Source organism: Trachypithecus francoisi, unplaced genomic scaffold (assembly GCF_009764315.1).
Source record: "Trachypithecus francoisi isolate TF-2019V2 unplaced genomic scaffold, Tfra_2.0 Lachesis_group16, whole genome shotgun sequence".
Classification (NCBI taxonomy): Eukaryota; Metazoa; Chordata; class Mammalia; order Primates; family Cercopithecidae; genus Trachypithecus; species Trachypithecus francoisi.
The window spans coordinates 28,302,669-28,321,452 of NW_022681461.1; the positions used below are offsets into that span (position 1 = coordinate 28,302,669).

The 18,784-nt window shown below is 41.6% G+C and overlaps 1 protein-coding gene across 3 annotated transcripts in view; it reads left to right on the forward strand.

The window, feature by feature from the left end:
* Positions 1-18,784, forward strand: part of APBA1 (amyloid beta precursor protein binding family A member 1) — a 229,298-nt gene that overhangs the window by 174,768 nt on the left and 35,746 nt on the right. For all 3 annotated transcript variants that reach the window (XM_033237135.1, XM_033237136.1, XM_033237138.1), the window contains exons 3-4: positions 11,994-12,089; positions 16,304-16,343. In XM_033237135.1, the coding sequence (XP_033093026.1) occupies positions 11,994-12,089; positions 16,304-16,343 (136 nt within the window). The remainder of the gene's footprint in view (positions 1-11,993; positions 12,090-16,303; positions 16,344-18,784) is intronic.

Below are 18,784 nucleotides of genomic sequence, written 5' to 3' on the forward strand. Positions count from 1 at the left end.
GTCTTCAACCTATAGATTTAACATGGGTTAAACCGACCTGGGGCTGGGAACAGGAGGGCTTTGCCTATGGGAAAAGAGAGAACAAAAATGGTTAGAATATTTTAGCTGATGGTTATCTCAAAATGTTTCATTGGTATTACTTGAATCCATTATAAATATGTATATAAAACAGTTCATTAAGCCTAGGCTATTATCATTTTAATGACATAATTATGCCCCTACAATGCCATGATAACTTCTACTTCACCACATTAAAGAAATACAAATGTGCATTGATAATATAGTTTAAATTGAGACTGAATAGTTATGGATTTCTTAACCAGTTTCGATTTTTAGAAGCACAAACATACCTTGGGGCAAGAAAAAAAACTAATCATATATTTGGGGTTTTTAAAAACCATTCTAATGTGGAATGAGGTTAGTCTAAAATAACTTGGATCAGTGAGGGAAACAACGTACATTGGTGTGAGAAAAGAGATAAAGCTGGATAAACCAGTAAGCGTAAGTGCAAAGCTATTTGAGGACAGTGAACCTTGAGAAGTAATGCTGCATGTGTTCAGACCCACTCTATATAAACCTGTTTTTTGCTTCCTTTTTCTCTGATACAAAATGGATGTCTATACATGCTTCCATTTATTCAACATGTTTATTGAACTCCTGCTATATATTTATGGAGTCTCTGTATGAGGCACTTGGAGAGGAAACATGTAAATTGATGATAAATCGTGCCTTTGTGGTGCTTATTAAAATATTGTGCTCAAAATATGATTACTGTCCTGTAGCATTATATTTTTATAAAATAGAAGGGAGACAGTGAGGCACCATAAGAATGGTGCAAACAAAATGCATGCAGATGGTTCTTGCAAGAGGGGCTTTCCTTTCCCTTCAGAGAGCTAAGAAGGCTGCATGAAAGAAGGACTATTTGAAATGGAGACGGACTGTTGGAGCTTCCTGCATGTGAGGAGTTCAGACAGGAGCATAAATAAAGACGCTGAGCAGAAATGCAGGTGATGTGCTGGGAACAGAAAGTAGTTCAGTTTGGATTGATGAAAGAGAATAGGAAGTAGAAGAGGGGAAAAAATAGTAAAACAATTAAGGCCAACCCTTGGAGGGCCTTAAGTGCCGAAGTAAAGACTCTAGAATGTGTTCTATAAGCAAAAAAGAATGACTAAAGGTTTTTGAACTGAGGAATGACTTGTTCAGGGCTTGTTAAATCTGCATGTTAAATGAGATTAAATAGCTGCTTAATGACAGGTGTCTGGTGAAGAAGTTCATGAGCTCTTAGTGCTGTAGTCTCATGCAGCATATTGGCCACTTAGTCACTTAAAGGATAAAAACCAAACACCTTATTCTCAGGTTCTCTGTGTTTTTCTACATATGTGAAATTACTAAATAACTCAGTCTCAGATGGATTTGGCAAAACTGTGTGATTTTTAAAGAATTATGTTCTGCCCTTCATTACCATGAATTTCTGTCACTGAGTTTCGTTGGAGGAAGGAGGCCAACAAGTGTTGGAACTCATTAAGGCTGGCTAGGGCTTGCTGGGGTATTTCACCGGGGGTCCTGATCAGCAGTGTGCCAAGGTCGTGTGTGAGCTATGCTATAAATTAACAGTAGAGGCATGCATATGCCCTGATTCTCTTTTGTAAATCAATCACTATAATAGCATCAACCTCAACTCTTACATTTGGATATGCTGTCTTGGTCGGGAGATAGTGGACATGCCAGAAGCTGCACACAGCAGTTGTATATACCCCCCAGCCTTAGCTAGTAATGAGCTGTTCTTACCGATAGACCATTAAGAGTGTTGGAGCTTATGAATTAATGTAGAATCTTGGTATGATTTTATAGAGCCTTTTTGCTTTTTCAATTTTACCCGAGAATAAAATTTTAATAAGGAAGGAAACGAGATGAAGAAAACATCCTCGTGGGTGTTTGTTGTCCTTGTGAGCACTCTCCCAGAGGGCTGAAATAACTTTTCTGACTGTTCAGATCATTAAAAGACTTGAATGCTTTGCCCGTGCCCAGGCACTAAACCCACCACTGGTGTGCATTATCACCAATTAATCCTCATGGCAACCCGGGAGGTGGGTGGTAGCTGTTTCCCCATTTCTCAGAAAGTATCAGAGAGGATGGATGACCTGCCCAGTATCAGAGCCATGAGTGGTAGCCAGAATTCAGACTCTGATCTGCCAGATGCTGAGGCTTAAGCATTTAATCACCTTACTATCCTGAAACATAAGTTACCTTGTTCGGCCACAATATAAAATTAAAAACATTTCAAGGGGCTAGATGCAGCAGTGGCTCATGCCTGTAATCCCAGCACTTGGGGAAGCTGAGGCAGGTGGATCACTTGAGGTCAGGAGTTCGAGACCAGCCTGGCCAACATGGTGAAACCCCATCTCTACTAAAAATACAAAAATTGACTGGGTGTGGTGGCAGATGCCTTTAATCCCAGCTACTCGGGAGGCTGAGGCAGGAGAATTTCTTGAACCCGGGAGGTGGAGGTTGCAGTGAGCTGAGATTGCACCACTGCATTCCAGGCTGGGCAACAAAGCAAGACTCCATCTCAAAAAAAAAAAAAAAAAAAAATACATTTCAGGGGAGAAATTAAATGTAATTATATATGTAACTGTGTTCCCTGGAATCACACTATGCTTTTCAAAGTGGATCCTAATATAGGAAAGCAGAAAATGGTGGCTTTGAGGACTAAACCCATTGTCTTAGGAGTTGATTGATTTTCAACCAACAGGCTTTCTTCCAGAGCCTTTGGAGTCCCAAGCACTGTGATAGGAGATGATTCTGTGTCTCCTCCACTAGAAGGGTTTCTGGCCCAGCCGGTGTAGGTGACCTCTGCAACCCTTACCCGTCTTGGCAGCCGTCATGACACACTTCAGCCACTGGGGCGGAGGCGCTCTAAGGAAGCCCTGCATGTGTGTACCTTCAAAAAGCTGCTTAACATTCATTCGTTTGAAATGAGGACCAGCTTTCTCAACGTATCAGTAAGAAGTGATTCAGTTAGAACTTTACCTTGAGAGCAATACTAAAAAATATAAATATAACCTTAGTTTATCTTTTGACTATCAACCTATAGGTTATAGTTCCAACTGTACACGAATCTTAGAACAGAGAAGTAGTACTGATTTTATATGATGTAGTATTGATCTTAGTTATAACTGTTTTCAAAGAAAAGTCACTGAATCACACAAAATAACCTTCAAATCACATGTGACTTTTGCAGCATGTTCAGAAAGGGTCGTCTCAATCATAAAGAGAAACCAATTTCAGTAAAAATATTTAAGGACTGACTCCGTTTTCTTAAGGGCCTTTCTTAATTATTTGATATTCCAGTCATTCTCTTTAGAAGCACCTCTAATGTTACCATTCTTTCCATTCATCACTCCTTCACTAACCAGTGCAACCCCGCCAGTTTCTCCACTGTCAACAGCTAGTTTGAGAAAGACTCCAAATTTGCCCTCTTCAACTTTATGCAGTTCTGCTATCCCTGTATTTATTTTTGCAATATTTGCACCTCTGCACTTTGTTTGCTATTATTTGTTTTTGTTTTGTTTTTGCCTTGTAACGACAGATGGTCCCAACAGTCAACAGAACAGTGGACAGAGATGTGGACCAGATAAATAGATGCTAGTGTTTGGGACCGTTCAGGTAGGCACTAATGTTGTGTCTTAGTCTTTCTTTTAGTTCTGGAGGCTGGGAAGTCCAAGGTGGAGGGGCCGCATCTGGTAAGGGTTTTCTTGCTGGTGGGGACTCCACAGTGCAGCGCATCACGTGTCAAGGGGGTTCACGAGGGACGACCAAACTGACTTTTATAATAGCTCCACTCTCACAGTAACATCACATGTCAAGGGGGTTCACGAGGGACGACCAAACTGACTTTTATAATAGCTCCACTCTCACAGTAACTAACCCACTCCCTCAATAACCCATTAATCCATCAATCCTTGAATGTATCAATCCATTCATGAGGGTACAGCTCTCATGACCCAGTCACCTCCCAAAAGTTCTACCTCTCAACACTGCCACACTGGGGACCAAGTTTCTAACACAAGAATTCTAGGGAACACACTCAAACTTAGCACATTATAAGTAGCCGGCTCATTTGTGACTTTTTGTGACATTAAAACTTTTGTATTCCTGCAGCTACTCAGACAGTGACCACTGTTTACAGAAGTCACCCTGTATTTGTAACCTATATGGGTTTGTCTCCCCTGAAAGACCAGGCATTTCTTTTTTTTTTTTTGAGACAGAGTCTCGCTCTGTCGCCCAGGTTGTAGTGCAGTGGCGCGATCTCGGCTCACTGCAAACTCCGTCTCCCGGGTTTATGCCATTCTCCTGCCTCAGCCTCCCGAGTAGCTGGGACTACAGGCGCCCGCCACCTTGCCCGGCTAGTTTTTTGTATTTTTTTAATAGAGACAGGGTTTCACCATGTTCGCCAGGATGGTCTCGATCTCCTGACCTCGTGATCCGCCCGTCTCGGCCTCCCAAATTGCTGGGATTACAGGCTTGAGCCACCGCGCCCGGCCAAGACCAGGCATTTCTTAGGGGAGGCAGGGATCTGGGTTTATTTGGACACTGTCAGCATTTCACTGTTGAATGAATGGCCCACATAGAACTCACTTTTTGTGTGTCTCTAGACTAGAATTTCTCCAAAACTCTTTCAAGATCCCTGAATTCCTCTCCACGTCATGGCCCTGCTCTCTGAAATCCTGCCTCAGTCCTCAGGCCTTTCTAGAATAGAATGTTGTTCATCATCTATTTGGAAGGAGGCAGGAACCCTCCAGCTTTGGGGGATTCTTATTATCATCCCATCTACTTTTCCTAATTATAAAAGTTTCTTTCTGCAGATCTCCAAGGGGTGAGAGTGGTAACTCAGTCCCTCATTCCTTTAGATCTTTGGTTCAACTCAGGAAATAGTTCTGAATGCCTATATTAGGCTTCTTCAATGAGGGGAGCAGGCCAGTGACTCAGAAAAAAAAAAAAAAAAAAAAAAAAGAAAAAGAAAAGAAAATCCACTCCTGGGGAAGAGTAGGAGCTGAGCTGTAGCTGTTGGTAACACCCTGTGCTATCCTCCATGGGGCTCCAGCCACTAGTCCCTGCCCGGCTCCACAGCCTCATTTCCTACCTGCAAGAGCTGTGCTGTTCCTCCTCCCTGCCTGTGTTTCTAGTATCTTCCCTGCTTTTCTGTCCCATACTACTCTATGAAGACCATATGGTGTTCAGGACTCAGCTGAAGCACTACCTCCCCAGGAAGCATGACCTGATGCACACCGCTCCCCTCCTGCAGAACTGACCACTCCCTCTGTGTCCCCACTGTGCAGAAGAACATCCTGGCCACCTGCTGGGGGCCTGCCTTTCCATATCTGCCTCCTCCCATTCTCTGAAAACAGGTCTCCTTCCTCTTTGTTTCCTGGCCCAGTGTTAGGAACACAGATAGGCACGGAGATGTCTGTTGAAGGAACAAATAAATAATAATAACTTGTGGTGGTGCTTCTCTTCCCTTCAAACAGCCTGAAAGTTCCAAGATCTATTTGTATGTCTCTCCACTACCACAAGAAGTGCTGTCTTTGCCCTTAAGAGATGTTCAGACAGAATTAAAATGAGGCCGGGGACAGTGGCTCATGCCTGTAATCCCAGTACTTTGGGAGGCCAAGGTGGGTGCATCACTTGAGGTCAGGAGTTTGAGACTAGCCTGGCCAACACAATGAAACCTCATCTCTACCAAGAATACAAAAATTAGCTGGGCGTGGTGGTGTGCATCTGTAGTCCCAGCTACTTGGGAGGATAAGGCAGGAGAATCATTTGAACCCAGGAGGCAGAGGTTGCAGTGAGCTGAGATCACACCACTGCACTCCAGCCTGGGCAAAAAGAGTGAAACTCTGTCTCCCAAAAAAAAAAAAAAAAAAGAATTAAAATGAATGATCAACTTTGCCTTGGGATACTTTTATATCCTTTACCCACCTCTGGCTCCAGTGCCAATGGACAGGATGATACATTTCTTGTCTGGGATTCAGGAACCTGGTCTTGAGGCTGAAAGCTTTGCTCTGTGGAATCCCAGAGCTGTGGTAGTAAAACTTAGATGGTAGCTGTAGAGAATCTACTAGAACATTATCTGCAGAAGATGAGTTGTTAGCTTAAGGAGACCTTGTAATTATGTAGAACAGGGAGTTGTTGGTGAGTCATCTCTGCGCACTGCATCCTAGATAGACTTCTGGGTTCGGCATTTACCTTTGTAAACTCTTTACCCTGCATTTACGTCCCACCCTCACAAGCAAATGGTCTCATTTGCTTAAAATTGGATATCCATCCAGTGGCCCAGAAGGCATGAGACTCCAGAGAGAGATATATGTGACAACAATTTTACTTTTTCTATCATATTTCATTGCCTAAATTTTGCCTACAATGTATTTTTTGAAAGTTAACAGTATTATATAATTTCTGTTTTTTTCCTCCATTTTTAAGAGTATATCAAGGTGGAAGTTGGACGTAATGGACAAAGGTCTTGTAAAGCAGACCTTTGAGATGAGCTAAACACTAACACCATTGTTTAGGCTTCATGGGGCCATGTCTGTTTTGAAGCTGTTTGTCCACCCTTGACATTTAGACAATGATGTGGTGATTTTTAGGCTTCCATTAGATAGAGTCCTCTCTCATTTGGGGACAGCTTTCTGCATCAAAAGAGTGTCCTTGGAGCCCAGGTGACAGTCATCAAAGGCAAAGACCATTTCTCTAATTCAAAATGCAGATTGAGGCCAGCCACAGCAGTTCACACCTGTAACCCCAGTGTTTTTGTAGGCCGAGGCAGGAGGATTGCTTGAGCCCAGGAGTTCAAGACCTGCCTGGGCAACATAACGAGAACCTGTCTGTACCAAAAAAAAAAAAAAAACGTTTTTTAGTTTAAAAAAACTGCATATTGAATGTTCTACACACAACACCAGAGGGATGCTGTATCAGAAAAGGGCCTACCATTGGCCACTGAAAAGTGAAGAAAGCATTGGGTGTATCTGTAACATATCTGCTTCCTATGCAAGCTGGAAAACATTGTAAAGCTAGAATTAATTGAAGCCATTTATTCAGTAAACATTTACTGAGTGCCTACTGTTTACAAGACCCAAGGCGAGGCAGTTGGAGGATGAACATGAACAAGACAAGGTCCCTACCTCCTGAAAGCTCTTGGGGGAGAAGGGGCATAACGTGTAACGTGAACAGATAATTACACAGCATGGCACATGGCTGTGGAGAAAAGGAATGTACTGTGAATAGGGTCTGTGGAAGCTTCAGCAGGATGACTGCTTTTGAGCTGAACATTGAACATAGGAAAGAATGAGGGTGAACTTTCTAGGTGGAGGTGATTAATTGCACATGCAAACGGAAGGAAACTTGAATTAGCTCAAGCACATGCCAAAGGCAAGAGCACCCGGGGTCTGCGGGGAAGCAGTCCCTGATGTGGTGGGTGTGGGTCCAACCAGAGCCTCTGCAAGGGCGGTGTCCACTGCAGGCTCATTTGTGCCCCCTCCCCCTATTCCATTTGGATACTCAGCAGCAGTCACCTCACTTTACTGTGGGGTCTGGGCTCCCTCTTCCATGCCCCTGCTCACTGTCTGTGTAACCTGTCTTCTTACATCATCCTAAGATCATCAGGTGCCCATAATGTTGTAAAGAATTTATTTTTAGAAGATTTAGAGCAATTGAGAAATAGGAAATGTGAGACTCTCTGGAGGATTGTTTTTAATGAAGGTGTGATACAGCCCTCAAACCATGCAGTTAAAGAAAATCCAGCTACACCAGGTTCCCTGGGGGCCAGACCCTTAAAATCTTTGTGACAGAAAATTACTTGGGGGAAAAAATAGAATCGTGTATATCCGAAGAAGCTCTTCAGATCTGAAAAACTGGGGAAATTTAAAGGCATTAACTTCTCATGAAGACTTTACTACATTAATTTGGAGTCAGCCAGAGAGCAAAATCAGCAAATACGCACCAGCTCTCTTTGGTGCCAAATAAAAGTTGTATGTGTTTCTTCTTGAAGGCATGCGGGGCTACTTTATTGCAGCCAAGGGCTATGGGGCCTGGGGTTCTTTATGCCAGCTGTTACCCTGGGCCTGCCCTCTTGGCTTCCTCACAGAGTGTCTGATGTCTGCGTGTGAACATTTAAGGGGTTCTTTCGTTGTCCTCACCGCCCTGCCTAGAATCAGGTGTATGGGATCACAAGAAACAAATTCAAGTCTCACAGCATTAGGCTGGGATCATACAACTGCTTCATCTGAAATAAAATGAATTTCACTGCATTGTCTTTCTGTTCATTTGTGGCCCCCTATATTTGCCATAATTCAGACTTTTTGGAAAAGGTTTATTTTTGTTTGTTTGTTTCACACAATGCTCACCAAGCTCCCCCTTGTCTATCAGCGTGTCCCCACTGCCCCAACACCGGCACCGTTTCTGTGTGAAACATTCTCCTTTTCCATGAAGATACTTTACTGATGTCTCTATGCCTCAGCTTCCCCAAGGGGGCTGGTCCCGAGAGATCAGACATGGGTTCAAGCAAGGACCAAGGTTATTTTGCTTCCTTTGCCCAGACTCACATCCTCACGCTTCCTGAGGGAATACATCTGTGTTGGGTTTTTCTCTGCGTTTCATGCCTTTTGTCAAACATTGCCAACAGACTGTGAAGCAGCATAGCCGTCCTCTAAGAGGACCATCGCTGCAGAATTCTTAAGCATCTCTGTGGCTCACCTGAAGATGCCTTTCATCTCCCAAGATTTCAGGAGCACACAACAATGTTTGGCTATAGGCCGAGGAGTGTTTTCCGGGCTTATATCAGTCCCATCCGTGTGCTTGCTTGTTTTATTTGCCCATCTATTCAGAAGATATTTATGGAGCACCTTCTGTGTACACTGACCTGGGAGCTTCCTATTCACATCTAGCGGGGCCTGCCTGTACAGGGAGCTGGGGTCCCATCAGCCCAGGCAATACCACACCCAACCAGGCCATTCTCCCTGAGCCGATTTTTCTTTCTTTTTTTTTTTTTTCATTGTTATACTTTAAGTTCTAGGGTACATGTGCACAACATGCAGGTTTGTTACATATGTATACATGTGCCATGTTGGTGTGCTGCACCCATTAACTCATCATTTACATTAGGTATATCTCCTAATGCTATCCCTCCCCATTTCCCCCGGCCCCATGACAGACCCTGGTGTGTGATATTCCCCTTCCTGTGTCCAAGTGTTCTCATTGTTCAATTCCCACCTGTGAGTGAGAACATGCAGTGTTTGGTTTTCTGTTCTTGCGATAGTTTCCTGAGAATGATGGTTTCCAGCTGCATCCTTGTCCCTACAAAGGACATGAACTCATCCTTTTTTATGGCTGCATAGTATTCCATGGTGTATATGTGACACATTTTCTTTATCCAGTCTGTCATTGATGAACATTTGGGTTGGTTCCAAGTCTTTGCTATTGTGAATAGTGCCACAATAAACATATGTGTGCTTGTGTCTTTATAGCAGCATGATTTATAATCCGTTAGGTATATACCCAGTAATGGGGTGGCTGGTCAAATGGTATTTCTAGTTCTAGATCCTTGAGGAATCGCCACACTGTGTTCCACAATGGTTGAACTAGTTTACAGTCCCACCAACAGTGTAAAAGTGTTCCTATTTCGCCACATCCTCTCCAGCACCTGTTGTTTCCTGACTTTTTAATGATCGCCATTCTAACTGGCATGAGATGGTATCTTGTTGTGGTTTTGATTTGCATTTCTCTAATGACCAGTGATGATGAGCATTTTTTCATGTGTCTGTTGGCTGCATAAATGTCTTCTTTTGCGAAATGTCTGTTCATATCTTTTGCCCACTTTTTGATGGGGTTTTTTTCTCTTGTAAATTTGTTTGAGTTCTTTGTAGGTTCTGGATACTAGCCCTTTGTCAGATGAGTAGATTGCAAAAATTTTCTCCCATTCTGTAGATTGCCTGTTCACTCTGATGGTAGTTTCTTTTGCTGTGCAGAAGCTCTTTAGTTTAATTAGATCCCATTTGTCAATTTTGGCTTTTGTTGCCATTGCTTTTGGTGTTTTAGACATGAAGTCCTTGCCCATGCCTATGTCCTGAATGGACATAGGTTGCCTAGGTTTTCTTCAAGGGGTTTTATGGTTTTAGGTCTAACGTTTAAGTCTCTAATCCATTTTGAATTAATTTTTGTATAAGGTGTAAGGAAGGGATCCAGTTTCAGCTTTCTACTTATGGCTAGCCAGTTTTCCCAGCACCATTTATTAAATAGGGAATCCTTTTCCCGTTTCTTGTTTTTGTCAGGGTTGTCAAAGATCAGATGGCTATAAATGTGTGGTATTATTTATGAGGGCTCTGTTCTGTTCCACTGGTCTGTATCTCTGTTTTGGTACCAGTACCATGCTGTTTTGGTTACTGTAGCCTTGTAGTATAGTTTGAGGTCAAATAGCATGATGCCTCCAGCTTTGTTCTTTTGGCTTAGGATTGTCTTGGCAATGTAGGCGTCTTTTTTGTTTCCATATGAACTTTAGTTTTTTCCAGTTCTGTGAAGAAAGTCATTGGTAGCTTAGTGGGGATGGCATTGAATCTATAAATTACCTTGGGCAGTATGGCCATTTTCATGATATTGATTCTTCCTATCCATGAGCATGGAACATTCTTCCATTTGTTTGTGTCCTCTTTTATTTCATTGAGCAGTGGTTTGTAGTTCACTTTGAAGAGGTCCTTTACATCCCTTATAAGTTGGATTCCTAGGTATTTTATTCTATTTGAAGCAATTGTGAATAGGAGTTCACTCATGATTTGGCTTTCTGTTTGTCTGTTATTGGTGTATAAGAATGCTTGTGATTTTTGCACATTAATTTTGTATCCTGAGACTTTGCTGAAGTTGCTTATCAGCTTAAGGAGATTTTGGGCTGAGATGATGGGTTTTCTAAATATACAGTCATGTCATCTGCAAACAGGGACAATTTGACTTCCTCTTTTCCTAATTGAATACCCTTTCATTCTTTCTCCTGCCTGATTGCCCTGGCCAGAACTTCCGACACTATGTTGAATAGCAGTGGTGAGAGAGGGCATCCCTGTCTTGTGCCAGTTTTCAAAGGGAATGCTTCCAGTTTTTGCCCATTCAGTATGATATTGGCTGTGGGTTTGTCATAAATAACTCTTATTATTTTGAGATGCGTTCCATCAATACTGAATTTATTGAGAGATTTTAGCATAAAGGGTTGTTGAATTTTGTCAAAGGCCTTTTCTGCATCTATTGAGATAATCATGTGGTTTTTGTTTTTGGTTCTGTTTATATGCTGGATTACATTTATAAGCCTTATTTTCTGATACACTGTTTGACAAAGGATTTTTGAACTGTTCTAAGAGCATCCAAGGTAGTGTTCAAATGCTAAATTGCTGAAATTTCTCTGAATTTTCAATAGCCTGTAGACTAAATCAGAAATATTTGAAATCTGAATTGACTAGGAAAATACAGGTGGTATGGTTTCTAGTCATCAAAATCAGGCCCAGCTGCCTCTTTAAAAATGTGTGTTTTAATTTTTACTTTTCATTTGGATCATTTGGGGCAGGCAATTTTATAAGACATTTGATGCCCTAAATATTTGGCTTCGTCAGTAAGAAAAAAAAATGTTTTAAACATATTTGTGTAATATCCTTAGCTCAATTCATTTAGGACTTTTGATATTCAACCTTTTCTGTATTTTCTTTCGACATTTGGCCTAAGGGAAATAACAGCCCAGAGCTATGAAATCTCCTTTGAAAGCATAGCAGGACTTGAAAAAGAAAGCTTGAAAACCACAAGTGTTTTATATACAGTTGGCAGCTCCTTTCTAAGAGGTTTTCTCCCCACTGCAGTGTCTGTTCAGTTGTGTTCTGCTTTGCTTCTCTCTCCCGGCCCCTTTCCCGCGCCCAAGTGCCTGCCAAGTCTCTCAAGTTCTTACTGTGTTTCCTCTTGCTGTGTTCTAGTCTCCGTCTCCTGGCAGCTCCTCACCCTTGGGTGCAGAGTCATCAGGCACACCTCTTCACCCCAGTGACCCCGCAGAAGCCTCCACAAATAAAGAGGTAGGGTGCTGTTTTGTTACCAAGGCCATCGGGCCACTTTGCTTTACTCTAATACTGCTCTGTGCTTCCTAATACAGCATTCTACAGTGCTCCTGACCCACATTACCCTGGTAAAAACAATCCTGATTTCTCCTCTCCAGTGTACAGTTCACCTGTTAAAGCCATGTCATCCAGTTTGATAGCCACTGGCTGCAGGTGTCTAATTAATGAATAAAATGAAAAGTTTATTTCCTCAAGCACAGTAGCCACATTTCAAGTGCTCAGTAGCCACCTGTGATGGCTGTCAGTGGTGGATACTGTATTGGAGAGGGTGAATTACAGAGCATTTGCATCATTGCAGAAAGTGCTGTTGAACAGCACTTGACCTTGGATACCAAAAACTCCGCATACAGCATCTTTCCTCCTGGCGTTACATGCCAGGACTTGCAGTTGCTGTGTGCTTTGGGAAATATGTTAGTTTCTTAAACGCCCATTTATTTCAGGCCCAAATGCGATATCTTTCATAAGAATAGACTGGCCATATGTTCCCAGTTTACCTAGGGTGTGGTTCCAGTCCACGCCTGTTGTCCAGGCAGCCCGTCTTATGAGCGCGCCCTTCTCTCTTGCTGGTGCGGTGCTGTCTGTGAGAACTTTCTACAATGCTGGAAATGTTCCACTTCTGCTCTGTCCACTGTGGTAGTCATTAGCCTCATGTGCCTGTCAAACCCTGGAAATGTGGCCAGTGTAACTGAGGAACTGAAGTTTTCATTTTATCCCATTTTAATTAACTTAAATAGCCACGTGTGGCTGCAGACTGCCAGCCAGTGCAGCTCTAAAGTATCCCTTTTGGACAACAAATTCTGTGGTCTCCTTGCTTATGTGGAACATTTCAGTGAGAAGATGCTGCTTTCTCCCACGGAGGTGCCTGGAGCTGAGAAAGGGCAGCCCCAGAGGGGAGACACTGCCTTCTCCTGTACCCAGGGTCCTTTTACAACGAGTGAACTGCCACTCACACCTGCTAATGAGCCAACATCAAGTAAATGTTGGTCTGCGCCATAGTCTGTGTGTGGGCTCAGCTCACTCTAAATATAGCTGCTCCCTCATCAACACTGAGGAGATGTGTTAAAGAGGTAAACCACATGATGAACGATGGTTTCCTTTTCCCTCATTTTGCTGATAATTTTATGTTAAATGCAATGAAAAAAAATCTCTGTTTTAAACTGAGTGGCAGATTGCTTTTAAAGGGAGTCTTAGTTAAAATTTACCCTTGAGGTACCCTTGAATACACATATATTTGCCATTAAATATGCAAAGGAAAAGTATTTTTATTAATCTGTTCATATTAAACCAAACAATCAAAGATAGACCGTCTCTGAAATGACCAACATTAGAATTTAGACTAGAAATATACTTAGGCCTCCTCTGGTCTTGAACCTCAGACCCTTGGCCATTTGAAGTAGGAGTGACGGGGCACAGTTTCTGCTGTTCCATTGTTCCACAGTTTGCTTCATTCTTACATCACATGGTTGGGTGAGAACGCATAGTAAGAAGAAAAAAAGGGCAGGTGCCATGATGATAACAGTAATGAGCATTATCATTCTTGAGCATTGACAATGTTCCAGGAACTGGGCTGAGAAAAATCACAGATAGTGTCTCATTTAATTCTTAAAATAATTCTGTGAGGTAGGTATCATTGTCCTCATTTGCTGGTTGAAGAAGCTAAGAGGTTGAGTAACTTACCTGAGATTGTAGAGCTCACAAGTGGTCAGCCAGGATTGAAATCCAGAGCTCATGGGAACCCACGCTCTTAACTGCCAAGATCTGCCACTCCCAGAGTAGAAAGTGTTCACAGGCCACAGACTACATGGACAAGGTAGCTTGTCTGTCATTGTTCCACTTGCCCAATTGTGCCTCCAAGTGTGACCCCCAAACACAAATCCCAAAGATCTTAGCCTTTAACTTTTTAAATGGAGCTTTATTTATTCTTGAAAGTTAAGGATCAGCAGATGTTCATCTCAGTCCACGTGTGAAATAAAGGGCTAACCAGACATCTAAATATTCAGCATTTGATTATGCTTCAGATATAATAAGGCAAATTTGTTAGTTTCTCAGTCCCTCAAGACTTTGCTCACGTTTCTACATATCCTTAGAAATGATGATGAAAATCCTATTTGTGTGCAATAGTTAGAGATTCTTTCATTTCACAAAACTCTTTAAAAAAAAAAAAAATCTTACTACCCCAGAGACTAAGAAAGCTAGTCGTGAGCTCATGAGTAGAGAATAAGTGAATGTACCAAATGCTGTCTGTTGTAGCTCTTAATAAAATGGCAGCTTTTAGAGCTATAGACTAAAGCAATTCTTTTGTAGCTTCTGCTACAATCTGGACACTGTCTTTGAGATTAGCATTCAGAAAAGTATCCAAATAGAGCAAGAAAATGTGAATTGACTTCTTAGATGTACCTGGAGGCTAAGCAATTTTGATTAAACAAACTGTCATTACCCCAGGCTCTAGTTACTTGGGACAAGGATAGGGAAATGGTTGGGAAATAATAACTTAAAAGTTTTTGGCCCCTATGAAGATGCTAGCTTCCATCTGCATAACATGAAGTTATGAGGGTTTTTTTTTTCTTTAAACCAATCTGAATTAGATAGATTTGGCTGCCGGCCCTCAACTGGGCCTATCTTCTCACTTAGGTAAGTAGAAAATACAATTAACGTAAAGCACTGCTGAAACTGGAGTTCTCTTTCCCCCTGTCCACATATCCTGGCTTTTATTTGGTGTGCATTTTCTCATAAATGCATTACTAGCCAGTAACTTTTCATTTCTGGTGGACTAGAAACCCACCTACTTTGGTGTGCAGAGCCATTTCATCTCAGTGAGCACACATGCAGCAGGTTTACTGAAAAGCTGCCCTATACAATATATTATTGTGTGATTAGTGTTGAATTGTCATTATCCTGAATTGACCTGGAGTCTTATAACTAGGTTTCTTCAACTGCCCCAATTTTTCACAAAACAATTAAAACTACTATTTTTAGACTGTTGTCCAAGTATTAACTAAGTTATCATCCCTTTGCCATTCCCATCCTCCAAGGAAAGAGCACTGTGTTAAGTGTTAGATTAGGGAGTTGCTCCCAATGACATCCCAACACTCAACTAGGGCGCTTTCCTCATCCAACCTGCCAGGCACCCCAGAGTCTACCATCTATGCAGGTCAGCCTATCCAACAGCTATTCAGTGCCAGATATCTTTCCTCTTAAAGTCATGCATTTAAATAATCACCTAAGACTGGGTAGGTTCTCAGCAATGAAATTCTTGGCCATGCAAATCTTACCTTCTATGCATTTTAGGGACTTGTCTTTAACAATAGCTCTCCACTCTCCTGTGATGCTTGTATCACCCTGGTCCAGACACACCAGCTACAAATTCTATTGGTAGAAGCAGGGGTGAATTTCTTTCTCTTATCTCAGTCAGTGTTACATCTAGGACATCTGCTTCTGAAAGGAACGTATGGTGAGTTTTGCTCCTCTCAGAGCAGGCAGTTAAGCTACCATCTAGTCAGGCTCTAAAAGGTGTCTAGCTCATCATCTCTGCTTCCAACAGTGCTGTGAGAACACTGACCTTTGCTCTGAGATGCAGAAGAAATTCCAGGGTTTACTGGAATTTACTCCATTATTGTGTTCTTATTCAGAAAACACACAATAATGATTTATATAATGGAGCTTTTCAACTAAAATAAATCAGTAGGAGATGAAAGGAAGAGATTTTAAAAACCTCTAGCACCCATTTTTAGCACAGTGAGAGATCACTGTGGCAAAGAGTAAAATAAATTTCTCTAAGAGAATTCTTAATTTCAACATATAGTCATAACGTTGGTGCTTTCACTAATCAGTTTTTCACATGGAAATGCAGATCCTTAAGACTACAAATTGTGCCCTTTTTATTGTTGTTGTTAGAGATTTTTGTCTGTGGGATTGTTTTTTAGTTGGCAAATACCTCTCTGATTGTGAAGTGTAAGATTTCTAGGTTATCTAAAATATGAATGGACTATTCTGGGTTTTAGGTAACTAATAAATGCATGTTTATCTGCACTTTACTTTCTCTAACTAAAAATGATCAGTAACTGGTAACTGCCACTGATGATGTGTTTATTTTTCATGTTGCATGGATGATTGTGTTAATGCATATTTCATTATACTTTGCTCTTTTTGAAACCTCTTTGTCTTAATTACAGTCAAGAAAAAGCTTGGCTTCATTCCCAACCTACGTTGAAGGTAAGAGCTGAAAAGAAAATATTGAGCACTGAGTCATTCATGAATCTTTTAGTATTGGGGCATATGAAGCACTGAGATATAAGACAATAGAAGGGAAGAAAGGCCATAAAGTCACTTATTCACAGTGTTAACAGTCTTAGAATCTTAGACTCAAAAGGGTGATAGCTGGGAGCCTCTCAAAAATCCTCCTCACGTCTTTGCCTATTATGTGGATGAGGACTCTGAAATTGGAGTCGAAGCTGTGGGTTTTACCCAGTGTCATGCAGCTTAGCAGTGGTCACACTGGATCAAAACCCCAAGTCTCCTTATCCTGTCCCTGTGCACCCCGTACATTCAATAAGAAAAATTCAAGTGGGAATGAACATTAAGGCAGAAATTTTGGTCTTTTTTAATAAGAAAAACCTTCCCAGCAATTTTCATCTATTATGTGGATGAGCTAGTAATAGTAACGGTTACCGCATGCTTACTCTGCCAGGTTCTGTTCTAAGCACCTCCCATGTAATCACTAATTGAATCCTCACATCAATCCTGTGAAATGAGTTTTATTATTATCCCCATGTTATAATGAGACAACTGAGGCATCAAGATTATAACTTGCCCAAGATCCCACAGTTGGCAGTGCAGAGCCAGGCTATGAATTGGCAGGCTGGCACCATACTTCTCTCTGGAAACCGGTGTCTTTGTGGGGCTGCCACACCTGGTTGTGCAGGTTACTCACTGTACAAGGGCACGTACTCAGAGGCCAAGTGGGGCCAAAGTTCAGCCAAGCTCTGCACTCCAGCTGGAGATTATACCATCCAAATGGGACACCAAATCAGGCACCATTTCTCATTCACAAAGAGGCACTCAACTCTCTGGCTAGAGGTGGTGCTGAGGTTCTACCTGGGTGCATCACCATTTCCTTGAAGGAGGCTTTTCTGGAGGCCAGAGAATGCCCAGATATCTCTCTGAGGGTGTGTCTGGACTTTGGATCCTGTGCGTGAACAGTCATTGTGTTCCACTGCCTGGGAAATGGAGAATAAGACAAGTACCAGGGTTCATAAACCTTCATGAACCCTTGGGCTCAAAGCCCAGGACAAGCTCACAGTTTTGGTTTAGTTACTCAGGTTTCTCTCTTCAGTCATCTGTAAATTATTTGCATCATTTTTGTGAGGCTCTGAAATTCTGTGAGAGCACTCTGGGAAGTTTTCTGAAGTTTGAAAGCTCCCTTCTTCATATTTGTCCCCCTGGCCTAGAGATTTTTCAGGCTCAACGTTAGCCTGAGTGTGAGGATGTCATGTGTGCGCTCCCTCATCCACAGAGCAACCCGAAGGCAGCACTAAAGGGAAACCACGTTCTGAAAGGCCAAGAGAAAACTTGCAATTCTCTGACACAGGATCATTAAGGGTTTAATTTTTTTTTAACTTTGTAAGAATATCCTAGCACTGAGCCCAAAGTGAATTTATGAAATTGGGGCTTTTATTTTTCTGGGTGTGATGCGGTGACAGTGACATTCAATTATATTCAATTTCCTGAAAGGATAAATGGCAATAAGATCATATCTCAAAATGTGTTTAGGTCTGATATTTGTGTGTCTTGGCTGCTTGGCATTTCTACAGTCATTTAAATATAATTTGGATTGCTTTTAAACATTTGCCCATACCCACACTTACTGTAGTCAAAAAGGGACCTTCTCAGTGAATAGCACCCGTAGCGCCAAATCAGAGAAGAATGTATGATGTTACAAGTCCCGTAGAGAAGGTAGTTTTTGTTTTTCTTTTAACGTTGATTTTTAAAAAATAGATGGAAGACTTTTAAAGTTCATTTCCCAAATGAGATCTTTCTTCTTCATATCTGGTTGGCAATAATGATTATGTTTCAATAACACTGAAATGCATCACCAGGAACTTATCATGGAAGAACTGACAATCTTTTACTTTATATAAAGTGTAATGTGGATTCAGACCTGTTCATGTATTATTTTATATGCTTCCCTGCCATACAACTGAACCTGTATATCATATGTAGCCCAAATCCATCTCACATCTATAAAAGATTCAGAGCAGGCCCTGTGGCTGTTGAGTAGAGTGTGAATTACTGGTAAGGAGTGGAGGCAGATTTGTCTGTGTACCACTCACGGTGTTAGCCTCGAAGTCTTGCTTGTAAAAATGGAGAATAAGACAAATAACAGGCTTCCTTCTTTAATTACTACGTAGATGTTTTCTGAAAGCCCTTCCTAAAACACTTTTAATTTCTTTGTTTCAAGCACCACCTTAGTTTTAGATAAATGAGTAGATTATTTTACATCTGTACTCTGATAAGTAGTTCAGCACAGGAAGCAGCTGTGTAAACTCAAGATGAGCTTCATGTTTAAGGGTAAAAATAAAAAGCATTTCAGATTAGCCTTCCAAGAGGAAAAAGCAAATTGTTTCCATTACAAGTTATCTAATTTAAGACCCTGA